The sequence below is a fragment of the Peromyscus maniculatus genome, chromosome 8 (assembly GCF_049852395.1).
Source record: "Peromyscus maniculatus bairdii isolate BWxNUB_F1_BW_parent chromosome 8, HU_Pman_BW_mat_3.1, whole genome shotgun sequence".
NCBI classification, from domain to species: Eukaryota; Metazoa; Chordata; class Mammalia; order Rodentia; family Cricetidae; genus Peromyscus; species Peromyscus maniculatus.
The window spans coordinates 37,616,638-37,642,226 of NC_134859.1; the positions used below are offsets into that span (position 1 = coordinate 37,616,638).

General features: G+C 47.2%; 2 protein-coding genes across 12 annotated transcripts in view; both read left to right on the top strand.

Moving 5' to 3' along the window:
• The window catches only part of Septin8 (septin 8), a 28,356-nt gene extending 19,459 nt beyond the window's left edge, over positions 1 to 8,897 (top strand). For 2 of the 9 annotated variants that reach the window (XM_076578361.1, XM_076578363.1), the window contains exon 10: positions 7,583 to 8,897. In XM_076578361.1, the coding sequence (XP_076434476.1) occupies positions 7,583 to 7,748 (166 nt within the window). In that variant the 3' untranslated portion in view covers positions 7,749 to 8,897. Of the gene's footprint in view, positions 1 to 876; positions 4,058 to 7,582 lie in introns of those variants that run through there. The other 7 variants (XM_076578362.1, XM_076578364.1, XM_076578368.1 and 4 more) reach the window with 4 other exon arrangements.
• Positions 8,898 to 18,414: 9,517 nt separating this feature from the next.
• The window catches only part of Kif3a (kinesin family member 3A), a 39,125-nt gene continuing 31,950 nt past the window's right edge, over positions 18,415 to 25,589 (top strand). For all 3 annotated transcript variants that reach the window (XM_015989313.3, XM_076578370.1, XM_006995894.4), the window contains exons 1-2: positions 18,415 to 18,710; positions 21,752 to 22,025. In XM_015989313.3, coding sequence (XP_015844799.3) covers positions 18,474 to 18,710; positions 21,752 to 22,025 — 511 coding nt within the window. In that variant the 5' untranslated portion in view covers positions 18,415 to 18,473. The remainder of the gene's footprint in view (positions 18,711 to 21,751; positions 22,026 to 25,589) is intronic.

Here is a 25,589-nt window from a genome sequence, read left to right on the forward strand (position 1 = left end):
CCCATGCCCAGCCCTTGGTTTGGTGAGTGTGGAGGTTGAGGTACAGCCAGTGTGAGCTTTAAGCTGGCAGCTCAGACATGGGCCTCCTTGTGAGAGGGACAGGGGACAGAGTCTGGATACTCAAAGTGCCTTTGCCCCGCTCCCTGCTAGTGTGGCCCAGGCAATCTTGTGGAAGTAGAGATTGGTAGACAGTGTCCCCACATAAGAAACTGGGAGAAGCCCCAGCGCCAGCCAGGTGTGGTAGCACATGCCTGTGTCCCCAGCCCCGGGGAGGCAAACGCAAGGGGATTGTTCTTAACTTTGAGGTCAACCTGAGCTATGTAATGAGTTGTTAGACTAGCCTGGGCTACATAGCAAGGACCCTGTCTTAATCCCAGCACGCGGGAAGCAGAACCAGGCAGATCTCTGTGAGTTCAAGGCCAGCCTGGGCTGCAGAGTGAGTTCCAGGAAAGGCGCAAAGCTACACAGAGAAACCTTGTCTCGGAAGAAAAAAAAAAAAAAAAAAAAAGGTAGGGGCGGAAGAGACTGCAGGGCAGTTGAGGGCGGAACCCCCACTGCTAAGATAGACCCAGCTCTCAGTAGAGGCCTGTCCCAGCTGTCTGGGCTCCTGGGATGCTGTTGCCCGGGTCTGGTTCTGGAAGGCCAGCCCTTTCTGTTGGGTGGTTATACCAGAGAGCTTCGGTCAGTTTGGCCCTGGGAGAGAGCACTCTGTCCCTGTGGAGCTGGAATTGGGGTTCAGGGGTCCAGTGGGATAGGGTGGACCAGGCGTGCATTTGGGAGTGGATCATGTCGTGGCCATTTAGTTAAGTGGCTGTGGTTGGTTTGTACTCATTCTTTAAATTGTAATCAATTTTTGCGAAATTACTTCCCAATCAGATTTTGACCCTCAGCCCGGGACGCCACAAACTGAAGCGAGCTCCCTGCTTGGCTCATCACAAATGCCAAACTGACTGCCCTCTCCCGGTGCCCACCTTGCTGTCTTTGCTTCTGTTTGATTTGGTCTGCGTTATCTTTTAATGTGTCTGTTTTTGTTTTGTTTGTTTTATTTTTATTTTTCAGTTAAAGCACGCACAGACTTACATGTCGAGAGCGGACTTTAGACTTTCATGTGTTAAGTTGCTTGAGTTACACCTTGTGACCCTTCTCCCATAACATGGTGTGAGGATGGACTGGGAGCCGGTACAGACTCCAGTGTTTACAGCCTTGCCTTGTCCTTACCGCTGGCCCCAAGCTGCCCAGGCCTGGCCGGCGCCCCCCTCTATGCAAACGTGTCAAAGCCGTGAATGCTGGAATCCCAAACTGACGAGGTTTATTTTTTCCAGAGCCGGTGGCTGGTCTTCCATTTACAGTGTCACTATTCCTTGACGGAGCAGTTATGTGCCGCTCTAGTGACGGCCCCACCAGGGATGCCAGGCCTAACTGTGCATCGTCAAGCTGGCGACGGTGGCGGCGGTGACTCATGTGGTGCCCTAGGCGTGGCCTGTGGTCTGGTATATACTCGCTGCAGAATTCGCCTGGTTCCCCTTCATTTTAATTTTTCTAACCTAGAGCTTAATTTCAATAACTTTGAAACATTTTCTAAATTTTTATTTTGGCACCAGTATAAAGATAAATAATATCTATTTTTCCCATTATTTTCATAAGTAACACAGATTCCCTGATTTTTTTTTTTTTTTTTTTAACTAAAAAGAGCTCTAAACCTTCTTACGCAGAAAGCACTCTTATGACACACAGGGAGAGGGGAAATAAAGTTCCTATTGTGGCAGTGTTTGGGACTTCTTTACGGACTGAAGTGGACCCCGACCAAGACCACGCCCGGCGTTTTTACTGTGAATGTAAATGGAACAGCAGCCCAAAGCCCTTGTCTGTGACCTAGAGGTGCTACCTGTGACAGGGACCAAGTGCATGTGTGTTAAGTGTCTGACTCCCAACCAGCGTGCTCAGTGGGGAGAAGGCCGTCATGTCAAGGTCATTGTTACTTCTTTCCTGGCCAAGTCATGGGGTAAGGAAATAAAGGTGTCTGAAGTATTAGGACAATTTAAGGTGGGGGGAAGAGAGAGAGAAAGAAAAAAACAAAAGCCTAGCAGTGGCTGAGAGCTTCCCCTCCGGCTATAGTTTCCAGGTGGACACTTTGAAGAAAGTGGCTGCCAGGTGTGATGGTGCAGGCCTCTAATGCCAGCGCTTGGGAGGGGGGAAGCCAGAGCTGGCCTCATAATCGAGTGAGGTAGAGGTAGAGGCCGGCTTGGGCTACATGAGACCCTATCTCAAAAATAGAATCAAAACAAGAAAAGTCCTGACAGAATCCATTCTGCTCTGCTCCTGGTGGTTTGCAAGCCTCAGGGTTGAAAATGGGGTGAAAGCGAATGTCCTTAGTGTTGGTGCAGCACCGGCTGGGCACCGGGCTCCCCAGAAGCCTCATCCCGAGGAGCTGATCACCCAGGGCCCACCCACTCACTGAGAACCTGAGGGGACCACACTGATTGATGCTGCGTTCAGTTTTTTATGCCTCATCTCCCTCCCATCACCGTTTCCCCTTTTGGCCAGGCCTGCTTCTCTTTGCCCAGGACCAGTCTGGCTTCTTCCTGTCCCTCTGAGATGATGGTTCATTCAGAGTGAGCTGGAGCGGGAGGTTGTTGTGACTCCACTGAGGCACAGCTCCCCAAAGGCCGCCTCCTGTACCTACCTGTGAGAGGCTCCATACAGTAGGAGAATAGTACATGTTGGTGCTCTGAGGAAAAATCCTCCATGACCAGGGTGGGTCCTGGCTGCAAGGCTGGACTCTTGAACTATTTACAAAGACTGCTTTAAGCAAAGGAATACAAAATTAGGCTCAGACCTTGGAAGCCTTGTGTGCTCCGCCCCTAGTCTGCCTCTGGTCATGGCAGAACCGATGTTGGACTCTGGTGTCTGAGGCAGAGGTGAACTGCAGGCCAGTGGCTCCTCTTAGGGAAATTGTGTATCTGAAGGTGTATTCACTTCGGTCCAAGCCTGACCTTGAGAGCAGCCTCTCCTAGCCGGTATGTTTAGAGACTAGGATGAGCCGGCGGGTTGTACAAGAGGATTGCTGGCTGATAGTCCATGCCAGGGACTCTGGAGCAGCAAATTCTCCCGCTGCCACCTGCAGCTCACAGCCGCAACTGGAAGGCTGCTGTGGTCAGTGCCCACCTTTTGGCCCAAAGCCTGCCAGCATCCCTGGGGAGACCTGACTTGCATTTTCTAGAGTCTAAGTTGCTCCCCTCCCCCCATGGATCCTGTCAGCCATGGCAAACACTCCCCCTGCTGTGTGGAGTTCCATTATCTTTAGCTGAGGTTAAATTAATCCTTGGTGTGCAAGAAAAACCCGAAGCTTGCCCTTGGGGGACGTGACCCTCATGTCCAGCTGGGATTGACTCCTCACATGTTGGCTCCATGGGGACTGTCATAGGATCATGTTGACATTTGGTGTTATGTTTTCCTTTAGTCATTCTGTGTTGTGGTAGAATCACCATGTAAGTTATGGTTCAAGCTGGACTTTTGAGAGAGAAAAGATCCTGTTAATAATCATGCCAAATCCCTAGGCCCTCAGGAGGCTGAGGCAGGAGAATCAAAAGTTCAAGGCCAAACTGGGCCACTTAACAAGATCCCGTGTCAAATTAAAAACAAAAAATGCTAGGCATGTGACTCATTGCTAGAGAACTTGCCCAGCATGATTGGGGACTGAATTCTCTCCCCAGCACTAAGCAAAGAAACCCAACTCGGCAGCCACCAAGCAGGTGCATCTCAAGCCAACCAGGGTGTGTGTTCTCCCTCATGCTGGGTGGCCTGAATCCAGGCGCCTTGTGACTATGCACACTGACTGCGTACATGTTCCTGTGTGTGTGTGTGGACTCCCCTTGCTTGGGGCTCCTGCTGGGGAAGCGCCCAGGAAAGCCAGCTTGCTTGTCTGTTATGTTACCATGCGTTTCTAAAACCACTTCAGTTGTTAACCATTGCCGCTCCATCTGTCGTCGACTTGTTTCCGTTCCTTCCCATCCACTTTGTACTCATTTGTTTTCATTAAATTTTGCATTTATTTTGAGCTTTTTACAGTGTCATTTTTGGGCAGTAGCTTTTTCTGATTCGAGTTTCTTGAGCATATTAATATCCTGTAGCTGTGGCAAAATACAGCCTGCTTCCGCTGTGACCTTTGTGGGGGCGTGCGGGGGGGAATCTCCCGAAAGAATTCCATTTCCTAGTGAATCTTGATGCGGGCACCTGTGAGGACTTGTGGGCTGAAGGAGTCACAGGAAGGAGAATCTACAGTCTGTGGCTCTTGAAGAGTTATAGGGGCCAAGACTGAGTTACAAGTTCCAGGGCATACCCGGATCTCAAGGAGTTTACATCTTTCTTAAGGAAGCTTGGCTTGGAGCAGCTAACGCTTGTGTTCTCAGCTCTTGTAATGATGTGCTCTAACATCTCTAATCCTCATCATCCTATGATTAGATATTATTACTGTCCTCAATTTCCAGGGCAAGTCCCAGAGAGGTTTCATAATTACCTAAGGCGGCAGAGCAAGCAGCTGGAAGAGCTGGGATTTGAATATTGGTTATCTGTATCCTGAATTCCTGAGCTAAAGCTTACCATCCCATCAGGGCCGTAGGGGAAGAGTGGAGATGTCATCGTTATATAGTGTGATGGTGTGGGCCGTGGGACTGAGGCGGTGTGTGGAGGTGGGAAGCCTTGGGAGATGGGGGAATGGATGGAAAGAAGGCTGGACTGGTGGTTGGAAAGACAAGCTGCCTCTGGTCTTTCTCCCATCTATCTCCACGTCCCCTGACCTCAGTCCTCACTAGCCCCTGGCCCTTCCAGGTGGGGACAGAAGGAAGGTGGATTGTGTCCATGTTAACCAACCATAGGGATTCCCATTTGTGTGTTGAGGTGAGGTGAGTTGCCAGTAAAAAAACTAAAAGAGGTGAGCAGAACAGACCCCGGGCCCCCATGCAGTCTTTTAGCAACGCACAGTGGTACATTGGCAGTGGAAGCGTTCACTGCCCAAGAAGAGTTACTTCATTTGCAGACACACAGGCCACCTCCTCACTCCAGTATGGGACTCTTAGAGCTGCCCTTCTTTCTCTATGGGCTTGAGAATAAGATCAGCCTGGGGGACATTTTACAGCTAGAGCCACCTGGTTGACAGGCCCAGGTGCTATGCAGCAGACACCCAGTACCACAGGATACCCACACTGGTATGAGCCCTTGAGGTGAACTCCCGTCCCATCCACAGTGTCTACAGGAATATCTCGGCCTCTGGATGGAACGGCAAGAGGCCAGTCAGCATGTCTACCTTGCCGGCCTGCTGTAGGCAACTGGAGATGTCTGAATGTCAGGTTTCTGGCCACTGTCAGCTCCCTGTCCTTATCCCCATTTTCTCCTGGTCTTCCCAGGACCTACCTGGAGGACGCTTATTGACAGGACCCAGAGCACAGGGTTCCAGGAATATACAACTCTAGCTAGAGATGCACAGGAGTTCCATGAATGGAAAGTAGGTCTCCAGCAGTACTGAAAGCCATTCAGAGTGCATCTTTACAGAACCCTCCGACGGCCAGGTGTGCTGCCCTGTGCCTGCGACCCCAGCACTCCATAGGCTGAGGCAGGAGGAAAAGGGGGCTGGTGAAATGACTCGTCAGGTAGAGGCGCTTGCTGCTAAGCCTGCCAGCTTGAGTTCGATTCCCCGAGACCCATGTAGTAGTAGGGGAGAATTAACGCCCACAAATTGTCCTCTGATTGCCACACAATACACAAATAAATAAATGTGTGTGTGTGTGTGTGTGTAAGCTCCAATAAGCAAAACCAAAAAAAATGGTAAAATGGTACCCTGGCCTCACAATGTGGCCTGTCTGGTCCCTGACCACAGAGTGAGTGTCTGGCAACACACTGTACCCACTCCCACCCCCACCCCATGGCTTAGCACATTTATGAAAGAGCCACTCACAGTGACAAAGCTCCATGGGCCACCTCTAAATTGATGGCCTAGTCATTAAAGTCCCCAGTTTGGGGACTGACACGGGTCCAGCTGGCGCCTTGGCCAGCTGGGCTCCGCAGCTCTGAGAATGGCTGGACAGTAGCGTGGCTTCCGAGAGGCAGCTGGCTTCTTCCCTGCCATCCATGCAGGTCTCCTGGCAGGATGGCAGTGAGGCTGGGCTCAGAGGACGGGACTCTGCATCCCCTCCGTGTGTGTCACAGAAACATCCTTACCATGAAGTCCTCTGCAGCAGGGAACTGGGGCGTCTGAGTCCACGGAGGAGAAGTGCTGCTGTCTGATGTAGACCTTAGGAGAAGGTGTAAAGCACCACCACATGGGGACACTCGGGTCCAGAGACACCCCATCTTTTACAGGGAGCAGGGTAGCTGGGACTGAAGTGCTGCTACTCTTGTGTGTGGGGCAAGACTGAGAGGCTGGAGGGACCTGGCCAAGCCTGGCAGGTAGACAGCAAGGATTGGTCTGTGAGGGAGCCAGGCATGGTGGCTCCCACCTTTAATCCTAGCACTGGGGATCTCAGTGAGTGCTGAGCCAGCCCTGACCACATAGTGAGAAAACGAAAAAAGCCTGAGGACCAGCCCCATCCTTCAGGCGGAGGAGGGCTCATACTAGCTCTCACTCCAGCTTTGAGGGACAGAACCAGTCCTTGCTGAGGAAGGAAAAAGTCAGAGTGCAGCCTTCTCCCTGGCTTGCTGGTTCCAGGGCACAGAAGGGAAGGCAGGGTCACAGCTTCTGGCCACCTTACCTCTTCTGGTCGTGATGTAACTTTCTTCTGAGGACTGAGGAGCTTCTCCAGTGGTTGTAGAACCTTCTCCTGGGTCTCATTATGAGACTCTTAAAGCCAAAGAATTCATAGGTGTCCAAGCATGGTGAGTTCCCACAGGTCCTGGAGGTCTCAGGGTGGTGGCAGAGAGGCTGGCTGGCAGGTGAAGCAGAATGGTGCAGGAGGGTAACCACAGTCTTCTCAGGCGTGGCTTCACAAGCACCTCGAAGCCACCATGCTGCTCAGCACTGACAGGTATGTCAGCAGAGCGGTAACCTCGAAACAGTCATCTCAGACACAGGAAGGGGCTGTCAAGTGCCAGGACGATCACATGAGGCACTTCGAGCATGGTACAACTACCCTACTTCATAGCATTAACTACCATCCTAGGAACCTTCATCTCCATCCTCAATAACTATAACTAAAGTTAATCTACCACTCCATCCTAATCTGTCCTGAGAGCTGCTGACGTGGCCCTCACCCTGTGCCTGTCACCACAGATTCATAGAGAAGGAAAGTCTGGATGCTATAATCCTCAATATTAAGCACCCAAATCCTCCACCCATTCCTGATCTTGGACATCAGACTGCCTGTGTTCTCGTTCCTCACTGCCCAAAACCCTTCCCCATGAGTTCATGGTTTGCCATCCTGGGGAACACAGGGCACGAGCCCACGCAGAAAGCATGGCTTGCAGTCAGACTCGTGCCATAGCTGTTCCTGGGGCCCCCGAAGGAACAAGAAGGGCCACGGGTACCCCTTTCAGCCTAGAACGCCACGTCAGCTGGAAGGGCCAAGTTGATGTCTACCTGTGCTTTCTTTAGCAGATCAGATCTAGGCGCACAGCAGTCGGGCATGAGCCTCTCCAACTCTAAGGTGATGATGACCAAAGCCAATGTGGAACCCTTGAACTGCAGCAGCTGGTGGCCTGCCATACAGTGCTGCAGCTGCCTGGTCAGGGATGCGACGTGGAGGGAAGGATTCCTCTGAGGCAGCCGTGCCGCCACATGGGGGCCAGCTCAGGACCGTCAGGGCGTGGAACTGGAGACCATGCTTTTTAATGTTAGGACAGAGCCCCCTTCCTGCCCCCCACCCCAGTTTTCACATATCAATAACCCAAAGTGCAACCAGTTTCTATTGCCGTCAGGGAGCATCCGGTGTGGCCCAACCCTTTTCATTCCCAGATAGCCTGATAGGTGATGTGGTCACTCTATGGCTGAAGCGTATAGATGGCCATGTTTGGATTCTGAGAGACGTGAACCTGCTGTTCAAGAGAGAGGGAGCGGGGGAGTTACCGGTAACTGCTTGACCTGAGGAGAAAGCTGCAGCTTTGTCAACAGCACCCGTTTTCCATAATGAAACTGCCGTTAGTGATTTAACCTTCATGCTTCATAACAGACCAAAACGTCACGACATTTCCTCATTTGCATAATTTTGCCTTACTAACAGAAGCATATCCTGAAGGATGGCCTCCATCCCCCCAACTAAAACCAACACGAACCGGTGTCTGATTATTTTTTTTTAAGTGCCAGATCAGTACGGTCTAACGCCTCAATAAGGATTGTTGTGTAGGTGAATCAAGACAGCTAAAGTGAATGTGTGTAAAGTATATAGCAAAGGCAGACAGATATTTATATACAATATTCATAGAACGGAAAGTTAAATATTTTTGCAGTGTGTATTTAAGAGAGAAGCTGATCCTAACAGTGCTGTCCAAATGTCTTTGTCGAGTGAATTCTGTGTCCTTTAGACGTGAGAGCCTGGTGGAATGGTGTGGGATATAAAGAGAACATTTTTTTCACTCTTCTGTATGTTGTGAGCCTTTGTGGGTCACCTTGCCGTGGTGCATGTGCAAGAACGTGTTGCCCGCCTGTGCCTTGCCTGTTCTGTGTTGTAAACAGCTGTTCCAAAGGCACAGATGAGTCTCAGGGAGACTCTGTAAACCCCCGCTTATTATAACCAAGAAGCCCAGCAATGTTCCCGTGTGGAGGTCCCAGTGAAGTCTGTCCAGAATAGCCAGCCCTTTCCTCCGCAGCTCACCCGGGGTACAGCCAGAACCACCATGCTTTATGAAGTCTTTTACACGTGGAGTTGACTGTAAAAAGAAAATAAAAGAGGCCAAAGCCCGGTATCACGTCACAGTAGCTTTTGTTTCTTATCCATGGGGACTGGGGTATCCACAAACTGAGTAGATTGGTCTTCTAGCGGCCTGCCACTGGAAATACTTCTGGAAGAAAAACCCAACCACATCTTGTCTGTCCGGCAAGTCACTGGGAAGTGGTGGCTCTGTAATGTACATCACATGGACTCCCTTTGCCAAAGGGCTCAAGCCCCCACTGCCTGCCAGCTCAGACTCAGAGGGGCTCCCAAGGCGGGGCCATCTGAGTTCAGGGCAAGAGCTCACCCCAAGTTTCCCAGGAGCTGTGGGTGTTGCTCACTCCTCCTCCCAATGCCAGCATGACTACTTGGAGAAAGAAGAAAGATGCCTTCCAGCTTCCTGGACAGACACTCTGACAAACTGCCCATGACCATCACAGCCTTGCAGCTTCCTATCTTACTTCAACCTTATTTTCCCTTTGGGGTGTGTGTGTGTGTGTGTGTGTGTGTTTGTGTGTGTGTACACATGCGTGCGTGTACACAAGCGTGTGGAGGCCAGAGGATATCCTTGCATGTCATTCTTCAGGCCTCAACCACTTTTCTTTTGAGACAGGGTCTCTCATCTCTTCTTGGCCTGGAACTTGCCAAGTAACTGAAGTGAGCTGGCCAGCAATCCCTAGGGATTCCTCTGTCTCCACTCCACCTCCCCACAGCCGGGATTTTAAGTGTGCCCCATCACACGCAGCGTTCTCTCACAACATGGGTACTGGGAATCCACCGTGAGTCCTCACTCGCACAGCAAGCCCTTCCCATAGCCCCACCCCCTTCCTTCAGCCTTTATTGAAGATGGCTCAGTTCTGAGAAAGTATGTCTCTGTCAGGTACGGTGGTGCACACACACACACACGTGTGCACACACATAATCCCAGCACTTCGAAGGTGGAGGCAGGAGGGTCAGGAGTTCAAGGTCGTCTCTGGCTACTCAGTGAATCTGAGTCTAGCCTGGCTACGTAAGACCTGTTTACATAAGACCTGTCTCAGAAAGTCAAAATCAAAACAAAAGCAGACACCAACAACTACGCTTTATCTTCAGAGGCCTTTGTAAACTTCTAAATGTCAAGGGCATTAATGACAGTCCTACATTTTCAGAGAAACAAAATATTACTATACCCTCCAAGAGTACTGATTTTAAAGGTCATTCACTTGAGGTTTAGTTGGACAAAACCAAATTTTAGAGGGCACAAAGTATGTCTTTTAGAAAAGATTTTAAAAAGTGTGTGTGTGTGTGTGTGTGTGTGTGTGTGTGTGTGTGTGTGTGTGTGTGTGTGTGACATGTGGGGTTTGTGTATAGGAGTGCAGGTGCCCCAGGAAGCCAGAGGAGGACCACAGATCCCCTGTCACTGGAGTTCCAGATGGTTGTGAGCCACCATGTAGGTGCTGGGAAAGAAAGCCAGGTCCTCTGCGAGAACGTGCTCTTAACCACCGAGCCGTCTCTGCGGCTCACAAATGATATCATAATAAACATTTGTATTGAAGGTTTGGAACTGGACACACAAGCCATATTTTCCTACTTCCTTGGAGACTGAAATCGGCCAAGGAAGGCACCGGAGATATGGCAGTGGTGGCCCCATCCTCCAAGTGTCAGAGGTCAGAGGGCAGTGTGAAGGTCTGGGAAGCTGACTGGGAAACCGTCTCCCGAAGGGATCCACAGTGAAGCTCTGATGGCCAAACGGGCAGAGCGCTGTGAGCTTCTGCTCTCCTCCGGCATTTGGGCCTCCTGCTCCTCTCACAGAAGGGTTTCAGAGTCACTAAGGCCCGAGTTCATGGGCACAACCAGGTCAAGTTTCTGGGAGTAGACTTGAAGTCGCTTGTCCTAGCAACTGTCACCATCCCTCAGAGGCCTCTCTGTCCTACTGAAAGCACGTGACTGCCGGAAGAGCCAGGTTGAGCGTGGCCTGCAAGGAAGGGCTGGAGAGATGGTTCAGAGGTGAAGAGTGCGTGTTGCTCTTGCAGAGGACCAGGGGTTGGTTGCCAGTGCCCACATGGGGCTGCTCAGTGCTGCCTATAACTCTAGCTCTCAGGAGCTCCAACATCTCTGGCCTTCACAGGCACCTGCACTTACATGCATAAATTCACATGCAGACACGCATGCACATAATTAAAAATAGTTAGGAAATTTAAATATATATTTTAAGCATCTCTCTCTCTCTGAAAAATGGAAGGCATTCTTAGCTTTAGGAGCCTGGAAAGGATTTCCTGCGAGGTGTGGCATATCTCTATCTCGACTTGTTAGGAAAAGAATGGAGCAGGCTGGTGCAGAGGTTTGGGGGACTCTTGGTCCAACAGCGTCAGGGGCCTCCTGATGAAGGTGAGCAAAGGGGCTATGAGACCTCTAAACCCTGATGGAATGAAGCACCTCTCAATGGTGGCCTCTTCTAAGGAAGAAGCATCTGCTGGCTAGGTGAGGTCAACGACTCACTGGAGCAAGGGTCCCAGGTACTGTAGAAGAGGGGATGGATTGTTACCAAGCCACAGGTGCGTGTTGCATCTCCACACAGGATGCACATCAGGAGGGCAAGCCTTGGTCACTACAGAAGGAGCCACTGGAGATGCAGGGTAGGTCACCGGCCGCTGGAGCCTGGCCTAGGCTTGTGGAACTCAAAAAGGCCACCAGGGGGCCTCAGACTAAAGGTGCCAGGAGAGCAAATAGAATGCAGGACTTGGAGATGGCTAACACCTCTCACCCTAGGCACCACCATGATGGAGCCTACATCCAGGTTGTGACTGAACCTGGCTTTTCACAGCCCCATGTTGTGACCCCACCTTTGGGGCACTTATGAGGAAGGGGTGGGCTTGGTAGATTCACCCGCCACTCCTGGGCAGCTGCATCCTAGCCTTCACTGTGATACTGGTGGGCACCTAGGACTGTAAGAGTCTGAACCCACTAGTGAGTGAGAGACTCCCCCTCCTCCTCCCTTATACCCCTGCTTCATACCTCTTCCCCATAACAGGTCTGTGCCCCAGATAGAATTGCTGTCTTCATGGCATATCTGGTGTGCCTGACCATCTTACCTCACAGTACTGATCTGGTGTGCATCTTACCTCACAGTACTGATCTGGGGACGTGAGACCAGCTGGAGGAGCATCAGGAAAATGCTCCTCAGTCTTGAGATGGCTCCTGACCTACAGTCTGCACTGTCACTGGGCCTTGCTCTCAGGATCTGGTTTCCACTTACCCAAAAGGGTGATAATCCCAGCTGTGGATATAGCTCAGATGGTAGAGTGCTTGCCTACAATACACCACACCCTGGATTTTATTCCCAGCACCAAATAAACCCAGTGTGGTAGGTAGTGCATGCCTGAAATCCAAGCACTTAGGAAGTGGAGGCAGGAGGATCACAAGTTCAAGGTCATCCTCAGCTACATAGTGGACCTGAGGGCAGCCTGGGCTACACAAGACCCTGTCTCAAAGAAAAGGTGATAATCCCTCCCTCTAAGAGTAGTTCAGTCATTTCTACATTTATCCATTTATATACTAGCTGTCTTAGTCAATATTCTATTGCTGTGAAGAGACACCACGACCATGGCAACTCTAATAAAGGAAAACATTTAACTGGAGCTGCCTTACAGTTTCAGAGGCTTAGTCCATTAACATCATGCTAGGAAGCATAGTGACACACAGGCAGACACAGTGCTGGAGAAGTAGCTGAGAGTTCTACATCCAGATCAACATGCAGCAGGAAGAGAGAGAGAGACATTGGGGCTGGCTTGAGCATTTGAAACCTCAAAGCCCACCCCCAGTGACACACTTCCTTCAACAAAGCCACACCTATTCCAACAAGGTCACACCTCCTAATAGTGCCACTCCCTGGTGACCAAGTATTCAAATCTATGCACCTATGGGGGCCATTCTTATTCAAACCACCACAGTAGCCATGGGATTTGAATAATGATGGAAAGGGATACAAGGAACTTATATGGAGCTGGTAATGTTTTTGTTTTTGAAACAATATCTTGTGTATTTCAGGCTTGCCCAGTATGACCTTGAACTTTTTAATTTCCTCTGTTTCCCAAGTGCTAGGATTAGGGACATTCACCCAGAGAAGATGTTGTGGATGAACCCAGGGCCTCATGCATGCTAAGCAAGCTTTCTCCTAACTAAACTACATTGTCACCTTCGAGTTGGCAATGCTTTGGATTGTTTTGTTTTGTTTTGTTTCTGGCCTCCATGAGCACCAGGCACTCACATGGTGTACATACATACCTATAGGCAAGCAAAGTTTATAACATCAATCATGCTAAAAAGGTGGAAGAATTCACTCACAAAAAGCCACATGTGATGTAATTCCATTTGTATGAACTATCCATCATAGGTAAAGATGTAGAGAAGAAAATGATTGTCTAGGACTCAGGGTGTTGGGAGAACATAGGTCATAAAGGAAGCAGGGAATGAATGACTCCTGTAAGCATAGATTGTCTTTTCAGGGTGAAGAAGTATTGTAAGTTGATTGTGGTTATAGTCAAGTACTTCCACTCATGTTAGCAAAACCCAATGAACTGTGCAATTTAAATTGATGAATTATATGGTGTAGAGTATTAATAACATCTCAATAAAGTTTGTATGTAGGATCAGCAAGATTGCTCAGTGTGTAAAGGCCATGCTGCTTTGCATGATGAACTGAGTTGGATCTCCAGACTCTATGTGGCAGAAGAAGAGAACTAACCTCCCCAAGTGGTCCTCTGACCTCCACGTGTACACTGTGCTGCTCTGGCCTCCCTGCTCCCACCAAAATAAATAAATGAATATAACTTTACAAGTTGGTATGTATATAGCATATGTATTGACTATCAGATAACTATGGGGATATATGAAGTAGGGAGAGGGAATATGCAGAGCTTGGGAAATTTTAATTAGAATGATGCTAGGGCTCACTGAGATGTTTTCTGAGTCAGGTGGTCATCTAGGGGAAGAGCTTGCTGGCCTGCCTGGGTTTGTATCTGGACTTTATTATCAGTGTACATGACCTTGAAAGAGTTTTCTTTATTTATAAAATAAGGACAACAATTACTACCTATTTCAAAAGGTTAATGTATGAATCAATTGATTTTTTTTTTTTAAAGACAGGGTCTCTCTCTGTGAGTTTGAGGCTGGCCTCAAACTCACAGAAATATGCCTGCCTCTACCTCCCCAGAGATGGGTTTAAAGCCTTGCACCACCTTGCCCAGATCCCAGATAATTTTTTAAAATGTATTTCTAGAGCCAGGGATAGACGCACACTTTTCATCTCAGCACTTGGGAGGCAGAGGCAGGTGAATCTCTGTGAGTTCTTGTCCAGCCTGATCTACATAATGAGTTCCAAGACAGCCAGAGGTACATAATGAGACTGTGTCTAAAAAAAAAACCAAAAAGACAAAAACCAAAACCCACCAACACCAACAAACAACTAAGAAAAATATATTTTCATTACATTCCCTCATTTATTCATGTATGTGTCTATGTGTGCTTGTGAGTGTTAGCATGGCCACTATGTGCATATGGAGGTCAGAGGACAACTTTTGGGAGTCAGTTCTCCCCTTCCACGGTGTGAGTCCCAGGGATCAAACTCAGATTGTCAGACTCGGTGGTAAGTGTCTCTGAGTTCTAACTTATCATGTCCACCTACATCAAATGATTTTTAAAAGGAAGTAAGGGTTGGAGAGATGGCTTAGAGGTTAAGAGGACTGGCTGTTCTTCCAGAGCACTCAGTTTTGTTCCCAGCACCTACATGGTAGCTGACAACTGCCTATAATTCCAGTCCTAGGGGATCTGATGCCCTCTTCTGACCTCCAAGGGCACCAGACACGCACATTTTGTACATACATACACACAGGAAAAACACTCATACACATAAAATTAATTCTGAAAAAAGGGCTACTTTCATAATTACAAGGAAAAACCAGCTCAGTGCATCAGGTAAAATTCCATTGGTTTGCTTGAGGTGGAGTCTCACCCTCTAGCCCTGGCTGTCCTGGCACTTATTCTGGAGCCCAGGATCATTCTTGAACTTGAACTCACAGATGATTCTCCTGCTTCAGTCTCCTGAATACTGGGGTTGCATGTGTGAGCCGTCATGGCCAGCTAAAATTCCTTACAGTTATGTTCATTAGTTCCTACTGGCAAGCACATAACTCTTTCCTGCTAGGATGAAATCATATCTGGGATGTTGGATGAAGTGAGGAGGCCTACTGGGCTGGCTCAGATGGAAGAAGAGGAAGAATTGGAGAGGCAGAGGGATGGCTATGGCTTTTACTCTGAGAGATGGAAAGTTAAAGGAGGGTTTGGAGCAGAAAAAAGATCTGATTCATGTTTCAACACCATCCTTGTCGGTACTGTGCTGGAGATACAGATCTTTCCCCATCTCTGTGGAGACTAGATCCAGGGTGCTCCCGGGCCCAGATCTATGGGTGCTTGAGTCTCTCTTCTGCTCCACTTTTTCTCCTGCTCTCTGCCTCCTCGCTTTTTGTTTTTGTTTGAGACAGGGTCTTACTGTGTAATTCTGCCCCAGGACTCACTATATAGACCAGGCTGTCCTTGAACTCACAGATACCTGTCTCTGCCTCCTGAGTGCTGGGGTTACCACACCTGTCCCTTGTCTCATGGCTCTCAGGCTGCCTCAGACTCACCATGTAGCTGAGGATGACTCTGGGTTTTTGATTCTCCTGCCTCCACCTGTGTGTACCGGGTTTATGAGGGGCTGAGAATGGAACCCAGGGATTCAAGTATGCTAGGCAAGGACTCTGTCAACAAAGCCACTCTTGTTACCCCTCAAGGATGTTATAGAAACAGGTTCTGAGTGTAGCAATACATGTGAGAGCCCATGGTGATGGTGGTGGTGGTGGTAGAAATCAAGTTCTGGTTTTACTTTAAGGCAGATCCTAACAGGCTGTGTTGAAGGATTGGATATGGGGTGGGAGAAAGACTGGGGTCTGAGCAGAACGAGTGTTGGAATTCTGCTATTTGTTGAGATGGAGTGAGTCTAAGCTGGAGCTTTTTTGTGTGTATGTGACAGCGACAGCATGGAGGAAGGGAGGCAAACTGATCTGGAGAACAGGATTTAAACTCTGACGTGATGAAATAACTGTTACACATCCAAGTGGACTGATGCTAGGCTGGAAGGGGTGGATAATTAGTTCTTTTGGGCCAAGTTCTGTGCTAGGCTCTGGAAAGACAGGCGAGAATCTGGGCTAGCTCCTAAGGATCCCCCTTTTCTGCTGGTGGTACATGAAATAAACAAATTAACAAGCAAGGTCATTATGAAAGGTCACCATGTGGGACATAATGTACAATAGCCATTTTCTTTTATTTTTACTTTTGTATAGTATTCATAATTTGATTTTGCACAACTAAAACCTTTACATTAGTAGAAGGTATTTGAATGCAAAGCAGTGCACTAAAAATAGATTAATTTTGTTCTTTCAACAAACATTTTGATAGCATTTCAGAGATGTAACACAAAGGGGAAAAAAATCTAAAGTCTCTAGCTTCAATATACTTGCAGTGGCCTATATATCTTAGTGTAGTATGATGTAATATAACATGCATTTGAATGCGGGATTATACAAGATAAAATAGGCATAGCTAGGAAACTGGATTACTTTATAATAAAGACATCTTTTGCCGGGTGTTGGAAGTGGCGGTGGCGGCGGCGGCGGCGGCGGCGGCGGCGGCCCATGCCTTTAATCCCAGCACTCAGAGGCGGAGGCAGGTGGATCTCTGTGAGTTCAAGGCCAGCCTGGGCTACAAAGTGGGTTCTAGGACAGCTAGGACTGTTACACAGAGAAACCCTGTCTCGAAAAACCAAAAAAAAAAAAAAAAAGAAAGAAAGAAAAAAGACATCTTTTAAAAACTTTCTGGCCAGCACGATTGCTGGGTGTTTGCTACTAAGCCTGGTTTTAGTTCCATTGTGAGATCCACGCTGTGGAAGAAGAGACTAACTCTTGAAGTTGTTCTCTGACCTCCACACATATGAGTCATGGCATATGAGTATTGGAGCACACACTCACATAAATAATATAAAACTTTAAAGAAATGATAAGGTATTGTCATGTATTAGCAACAGTTGTGCAATGGTGGTCTACATTATCATAAGAAATGGGCCTCTCCTACTCAGCACCGTTGAGAAATACAGAACATTTTACTGATGTTCATGGCCAATTGTGTGATGTACTGAGGAACATTTTTTAAAGATTTATTATTTTTGTTCATTTATTTTTGAGACAGGGTTTCTCTGTGTAGCCCTGGCTGTCTTGGAACTTGATCTGTAGACCAGGCTGACCTTGAGCTCAGAGATCTTCTTTGCCTCTTCCTCGGAGCGCTGAGATTAAAGGCATATGCCACCACTATCCGGGTAGTTTTTAAAATTTTTAAATTAAGTGTATGTGTGTGCCTGTGAGTGAGTATATGTATATGAGTACAGTGCCCACAGAAACCAGAAGAGGGTGTAGGATTCCGTAGAACTGTTGTTCTGATGCCTGACCTGGGAGCTGGGACCCTAACTCCAGTCCTCCGCAAGAACGGTGTATGTACTCTTAACTGCTGAGCCATCTCTCCAGCCCCAAGACGAACACTTTGAATGTTAACACAAAACACGCTTTATAATTATTTACAACTTACACTTTCCCGTAACTTCCAGGCATGATGGAGATGCCTTTCATGCTTTGTAGGAGTCAAGGATCTCTCTGTGAGTTCAAGGTCAGCATGGTCTACACAATGAGACCCTGAATCAAACCAAAACCCAAACCAACTCTCCCGTAACTGAAAAATCCAAACCAGTTCTGTTCAGCAAGCGGCTATTTAGCAGGAGCTTCAGCTTTGAGCTATTTTCATGGTTGGATACTGTTAGGTCTCAAACCCTGGACAAACGGCTGAGGTGCCTATTTAACACATCAAAACTTCTCCAGCTCAGGGGGTGGGCTGCCCTTCCCCCAGCTGCCCTTCCCTATATAATCCTGCCATTGTGGCTATCTCAGTCTCTTGGCCCAGGCTACCCGTCTTGGTCAGCAGTTCCTCTCATCTCTCCTCTCTCTCCCTCCTCACATGGCCAACCTAGTCTGGTCATGTCCTCCTCCTTATTATTATTATTTTTTCATTCAGATACCTCAGGCCAGAAATAAACCTCTGTCTTCAAAAAGCTCAGTTTGAAACAGAATAGCTCAGCAGTAGGGCCGTTGGCCTAAGGTTCAATTCACGGCACCCGGCACAAATCCCTCACCTATCTAATGGGGCGCTAGACACTCAACGGTGGAGGAGTGCACAAACGCACATGTGTATGTACACACAAACAGACAAAGGCCACGTATCACAACTTTGTATTCAGAGTCTCAAACTGCTAGTGCAGGCGGATAGCAGAGATAAACAGAACCCAACCTCTGATATTCCTCATGAAATAAGGATGAATCAATCAGAATCTGATGCGCTATTACCCACTGTTATTTTTAATATCTGGGGTAGTGCCAGCGTCAGGAGCCCCTCGCAATCTGAGCCGGCCAGGGGTCCCCGGGCCCTCAACGTGAACCACCTTTCCAGCGCAGAGGAACCGCACAGCCGCGCAGGCGCCGCCTCAGTCCGGCGTCCGTGGAGATGGACGCGGAAAGCCCTTGCGCATGCGTGCTTCAAGAAGCCGAGGGCACCCGAGATTGGGCGGGGCGAGCTCAGAGTGCGCCTGCGCACTGCCCTCCGTCGCTGAGTGAGCCGCAGTCTCTGGAGCCCCGAGGTGCTTCGGTCTCCCGCGGCCCAGCCTCGCCCGCAAACCCGGTGTTGTTGGGCTGCATCCCGAGCGGGGACATTGGCGGAGCACGGCCCGCGGCCACCATGCCGGTGAGGACGAGCCGCTCGGCCGCTGGGGCTCCGACCCATCGTGGCGGCCCTGCTCGGGGGCGCGGCCGTTGCCATAGAAGCGCGCGGCGGGCGGGCGGGGCAGGGCGGCGGGGCCGCGAGGCCTGGGAGGGGAAGGGCGGCGGGGTGGCCAGGCTGTGGGGGTCCTGCGAGCATGGGGCGGGGGCGGGGGGGGGGGACACACCCGGGACTCGCCCTGTCGCCCCACTGCGCGCTGCATCCCGCCGGGCCCGCGCTGCCTGACAGGAAAGCGTCGCGCGGCAGCGGGGGCTTGGTGGCTGCGCGCGGCCGCGAGGGTCGTGCGGATGCCCGCGACCCCCGAGTCCACTCTCGGTCCCCGACTCCCTCGGGAGTAAGCTGTCATTCCTCTCGGGCGCCTCAGCTTATGGTGCAAAATGTAACCCGTAGGTGTCTTTGTGTGACTACGCGGTGGCGATTTGGTTACCTTCTAAAATTTCACGGATTGTTATCGTGCCTTAAGAAGGGGGTGGTTGTAAGTCTCATTGGAGAAGGCTGGAGCCATGGAAGCCTATTTATTGGTTACGAGGCTTCCGACAGCTATTCAAATTGTCTGGACTCTTATTTCCCACTCAAACTTCTTGTGGTTTTCATCAGACACTTGAAGGACAGGGTTTGACATTCAGCACAGAATGCTCATTGTTTGTTTTTATTTATTACTTTCACGGTATTCATTCAATAAATACTGGGCACCAGCCGCATATATGCTAACCATGTAGGTGGTAGGGTTGGTTGAGCAAAACTTGCCAGGCGTTTTTTTAAATCTAATTTTATGTTAAATGTATGAGTGTCTGCCTGCGTGCATGTATGTGCACCACGTGCCAGAGGAAGGCAGAAGAGGTCGTGGGATGCGGGACTGGAGTATAAGCAGTGGTGAGCTGCTGTGTGGTGTTGGAAACCCAACCCAGGTCCTCTGCAAGGAATAGCAAGGGCTCTTGACCACGGAGCCATCTCTCCAGTCCCATTTGCCGAGTTTTTTGACTTTGGAGAAAGAGAAGCTTGCCTTTTGAGGCAGAGGTCAAAACCATACATACTAACAGAGAAAAGAGTCTCGATGAAGGAAGTGGGTGAGTGGCATTTGATAGAAATAGGCTCTGGTGAATTGAAAACTGTTGCCATAAAGGAATGCTGGCCTACTGGTAACAGATCTACTTTTGTTTTCAAAAGACTTAAATTGCAGCCTGGTGGTGGTGGTGGTGGTGGTGGTGGTGGTGGTGGTGGTGGTGGTGGTGGTGGTGCTGCATGCCTTTAATCCCAGCACTCACAAGGCAGAGGCAGGCGGATCTCTGTGAGTTCCAGGATTGCCAGAGCTGTTACACAGAGAAACCCCCGTCTCAAAACAAAACAAAAAAACACCACCACCACCACCCCCAAAAAAAAGAATTCAAGGCTATTCTTGACTTCATAGTGAATTCCAGTCCACCCTGTGCTTCATGAGACCCTGTATCAGAATAAAACAAAAATACTTTGAGCCGAATAAAAGAATTTTATGGGCTGAATTCAGCCCCTTGACTACTTGTTTGGAACTCAGGTGATGATAGAATGACAGACATCAATCAAGGATCAAACAAGAGTAAAACTGTATCCGTGAAAAGCAGGATGTGCTTTCAGAGTCTGTTAAAAAAAAAAAAAAAAGCACTTGACCTAGTCAGAGAAGTGTTCCCAAAGGAAGTGTCTGTGGAGCTGAAAACTGAAGGAAAAATATTATCTAAGTGAAGAAGGACGGGAGGAATGTTCTAGGCTGAAGGGCTCCAGGAAAAGGTCCTGAAACCCAGGGTGTTGTGGCTGAGAGGAGGCAGAGGATTTTGTGAAACCTAGAGACCTTTCCTTACTACCTTAACATTTTTTATTTTGGGCTTGTCATCTGTGGGAAAGTTTTACATTGGAGAGTATCCTGATTTGTTTTGTGTTTACACCATCCTGTACAAGGACAGATTGAAGGGCAGTTCAATTAGATGCAGGAGCGCAGTTAGGAGATTGTAATGCAGGGCCCAGGTCATGTGACTTAGCTTAGGGCGACGAGGTTGAGCTGGAGAGCAGCATATTGATAGTAATAGGATTGTTTCGACTTAGTTTCTTTCTTTCTTTCTTTCTTTCTTTCTTTCTTTCTTTCTTTCTTTCTTTCTTTCTTTCTTTCTTTCTTTCTCTTTCTCTCTCTCTTTCTCTCTCTTTCTCTCTCTCTCTCTCTCTCTTTCTTTCTTTCTTTCTTTTTTTTTTTCCGGAGCTGAGGACCGAATCCAGGACCTTGTGCTTGCTAGGCAAGCACTCTACCACTGAGCTAAATCCCCAACCATTGACTTAATTTCTTAGTCATGTAAAATTTTGAAAATCAAAACTTTATACAAGCGTTTGTTCATAAGACATTTTTTCCCTGTATGTCATTGGCCTTCTCTTTTTAAATTACTGTTGTTTTCTGTAGAGAAGGTAAGTCATGTTTGAGTGTTTCATATGCTAAAAAAATTTTTTGCAATGCATTCTAGAAAATGAAACTAGGGCCATGGGAAAGCAAAGGACATCATACTTTGTTGGTTTGTTTTGAGACAGGGTCTCACTATATTTTATAGGCTGGTCTCAAACTCAGAGATCCTCCTGCCTGTGCCTCTTGGAGTACTGGGATCAAAAGTATGTGCCATAGCACCTAGCTTGACCGCTTCCATTCTTGATAAAACTTGCCAACCATGTTCATATGTGCTTTTTTTGCAGGCAGGAAATTCAGAAGATGTTGGGGGCTGTTGAGCAAATGTCATGCATGCTAGTTCATTTTCTGCATCTGAAGCATTTACTGCAGATGTAAACTAGAGTTTTCTCTCCTCTCTTTTGTATTGCAAAAGAAATTTCCTCTTTGCATCCTTTCTGTTATGTATAGATCTTTAATTGCATTTAACAAAGTCTTGTGAGGTCTTAGCACATTCAGGGTGCTGAGGTGGAAAAGTAGCCTATTTCAATTATAAATTTAGGGCAAAATGAATGTTCTTTTCATTCTTTGTAAACGTTTTCTTCACCAGATCAATAAATCTGAGAAGCCAGAAAGCTGCGATAATGTGAAGGTGGTTGTTAGGTGCCGGCCCCTCAATGAGAGAGAGAAATCAATGTGCTATAGACAGGCCGTCAGCGTGGACGAGATGAGGGGAACTATCACCGTCCATAAGACCGATTCTTCCAACGAACCTCCAAAGACATTTACTTTTGATACTGTTTTTGGACCAGAAAGTAAACAACTTGATGTATATAACTTAACTGCAAGACCTATTATTGATTCCGTTCTGGAAGGCTACAATGGTGAGTGAATATGCAGCTTGCTTAAAAAAACAAAAACAGAACAACTTTATTATTGTAAAAGCAATGCCCAGAAAGATAAGTAGTTTACCTATTGCAACTACAGCTTGGTAAGTTATGGCTAACATATACAGCTGTGAGGCCTCACCACAGTCCTGTTTTAGAACCCTAATGTCATCCTCAAGCATTCCTTTCCACCCTGCAACCACCCCCCTGCATCTTTTGATCTTCTGTCTTTGAAATTTCATTTAAATGATATCATAAAATGCCATCTTTTTATCTTTAAACATTTATTTTTATTTAATGTGTGTGAGTATTTTGCCTACATGTATGTTTGTGCTTGCACTGTGTGTTGTGTGTGCAGTGCTCATGGAGGTCAGAAGAGGGCAGTCAGTCCTGGGACTGGAGTTAAAGATGGTTGTGACCACTGTGTCAGCACTGTGTGGGTGGGTGCTGAGAAGACAGCCTGGTCCAGAGGGGCTTCCTCTGTGTATCAGCGCTCAGGCTGGCCTCGAACTCAGAAGTCTGCCTGCCTCTTCCTCCCGAACGCTGGGATTAAAGCCGTGCCCCACCACCACCCAGCTAAAATGCTTTCTTTTTAAATGCTCTTTCCTTTCTCTTTGTGTAATGTTTTTGAAGTTTACCTGTCTTTGCATATTATCAGGACTTTGTGACTTAATGAGAAAACAGATTTATTTTTTATTTTATGTGTATGAGTGAGTATTTGCTTGTATGTATGTATGCCATGTGCATGCATGCCTTGTGCCCTCAGAGGCCATAAGAGGGCATCAGATGTATGAACTACCATGTGGGTTCTAGGAATTACACTTAGGTCCTCTGGAAGAGCAGCAAGGGCTTTTAACCTCTGAGCCAAGCCATCTCTCCAGATGCTACCTATTTTATGTCTGGTGTCCCCGTCCCTCCCCCAAGACAGGGTTTCTCTGTGTAGTTTTGCTGCCTGCCTGGATCTTACTTTGTAGGCCAGGCTGGCGTTACAGAGATCTGGCTGGCTAGGATTAAAGGCTTGTGCCACCACCACCCAGCTGTGATTTTTTTTTTTTAAATTACTGAATTGTGTTTTTTTTTTTTTTTATTTTATTGAGACAGGGTCTCATATAGCCCAGGTTGACCTTGAATTTGTTAATAGTTGAGGCTAGCCTTGAACTCCTTCCTGATTCTCCAGCCTCTGCCTCTCTGAATTTCGTTTCATTGTATGTCTATAACACACTCTGTCCATTTACCAGTCTTTTTGCTAAGATGGATAATGCTGCTATATGTTTTTGTAAAGATGTAAAGTTTGTCTTTGATAGATGCCTAGAAATCTGATGGTCAATTGGTAAGCAATCATACAGATACATATATAGATACCCAGTTACTCCAGCATTGTTTGATGGTGGTGGCGTGTGCCTTTAATCCCAGCACTCAGGAGGCAGAGGCTGGCGGATCTCTGAGTTTGAGGCCAGCCTGCTCTACAGAGTGAGTTCCAGGATAGACTCCAAAACTAGGAAAAGAAACCCTGTCTCAGAAAAAACAAACAAACAAAAACCCAAAACACAACAGCAACAAAATACACATATATATGTGTGTGTATATATATGTATGGATACATATATATCTGTATATATACAGAAAAGCATTTGATTTTTAAGCATTTTTTTCTTATTAAGATAAAATTCAAGTGACATAAATCCACTCATCATTTTACAGTATAGGATTCATGGGCTTTCAGTGGATCACAGTGTTCTTAGACTGTGTTCCATCAGCCCAGGAAGGAGTCTGCATCTCAGTTTCAGCCACTTGAGTCCCCTCAGCACCACTGCTCTGTTGGAGTCCTGCCCTGGCATTTCATGGAAAGGGACTCACATACCAAGCAGTCTTTTATCTGACTTCTTTCATTAGCACAGTGTTTTCTGGGTTAATTCTTTTTTTCTTTAAAGATTTATTTATTTATTATGTATACAATTTCCTGTCTGCATGTATCCCTGCAGGCCAGGAGAGGGCGCCAGATCTCATTACAGATGGTTGTGAGCGACCATGTGGTTGCTGGGAATTGAACTCAGGACCTCTGGAAGAGCAGCCAGTGCTCTTAGCCGCTGAACCATCTCTCCAGCCCCTAGGTTAATTCTTATCATAGAATGTATCAGTATTCATTCATTTCATACCAAATAATATTCCACTGTACAGATGCATTTTGTTTGTATATTTCACCAGTTGAACATTTGGTTTGTTTCTACTTTCTAGCTGTTAGGAATAATGTTGTTATGCATATTCTTGTACAAGTTTTTAACTTTTCTGAACATAACACACCTAGGAGTAGAGTTGCTGAGTCATGGGGTAACTTTCTTTGACCTTTTGAAGAACTGCCAAATGGTATTTCACAGTGACATCACCGTTTCATGTTCTACCAGCAATATGAGCATTCCAGGTTCTCCATGTCTTTGCCAGCATCTGTTACTGTCATTTTGGTAGCATTGGCCTAATGGCACAAAGTGCTGTCTCATGACTTGCAGTTGATTTATATATTTATATGTTTTATATATTATGTATATTTATATATTGCAGGATGCAACCTTGCTAAACTTAGTAATTCTAGTTGATTTTTAGTGTTTGTCCTTAGGGCTGGGGGTGGAGATCAAATTCAGACCCTTATACTTTTAAAAAAAATTCTCTAGGATTTTTCTACATGCATAATTATATTTTCTGCTAGTAAAGACAGTTTTTACTTTTCTTTCCAATCTTTTGTCTTTAATTTCATTTTGTTGCCTGATACCCTGGCCAGAAACTCTATGCAATGTTGAGCACAGTTGGAGAAAGTGGACACTGTTGTCTTCTGATCTTAGGTGAAATGTACTCATTCTTTGACTGGTGAGCCTTGTGTTAGCTGTGGATTTCTCACAGATGTTCTCAGTCAGATTGAGGACACACCTTTCTTCTAGTTCAGTTTGCTGACAGGTTTGTTTTGCTTTGTGTCTTTAAGAATGTCTGTTGCATTTTTTCAAATGCAGTTTTGTTTTTCTTTCTAAGCTTGCTATTAGGTTTTATAAGTGAAGCCAGCGTTGTCACTTAGTCATGAAATACTGTTCTTTTCAAATACTGTTAGATTTGATTTACCAAGTTTTTATTTGAAATTTTTGTACCTGTGTTCCTGAAGTATTAAAAATACCATTTTCTGGAAATGTTTTTTTTTTTCTAGTTTGAGTATCAGAATAATGCTAGTTTTCTTAAAAGATTTATTTTTTAATTGTATATGTGTGTGGGTGGGTGTGGGTGTGTGCTGGTGGAGGCCAGAAGGTGTGGGATCCTCTGGAGCTGGAGTTATAGGTGGTTGTATGTAGATGTAACCAACCATCTTAATAAGAAACACAGAACCTATGCAAAGAAGAAAGCCAAGAGATCAGAGCTAAGAGCCTTACCCACCTGCTGCAGCTAGCCTCTTAAGCCAAGAGACCTCTCCGAAAGAGAGCTACTTCCTGTCTGTTTGTCTTTATATAGACTTTCTGTTCTGCCTTCTCATTGGTTGTAAAACCAACCACATGACTGCCTAGTCACTGTCTGTTGTACAGCCCT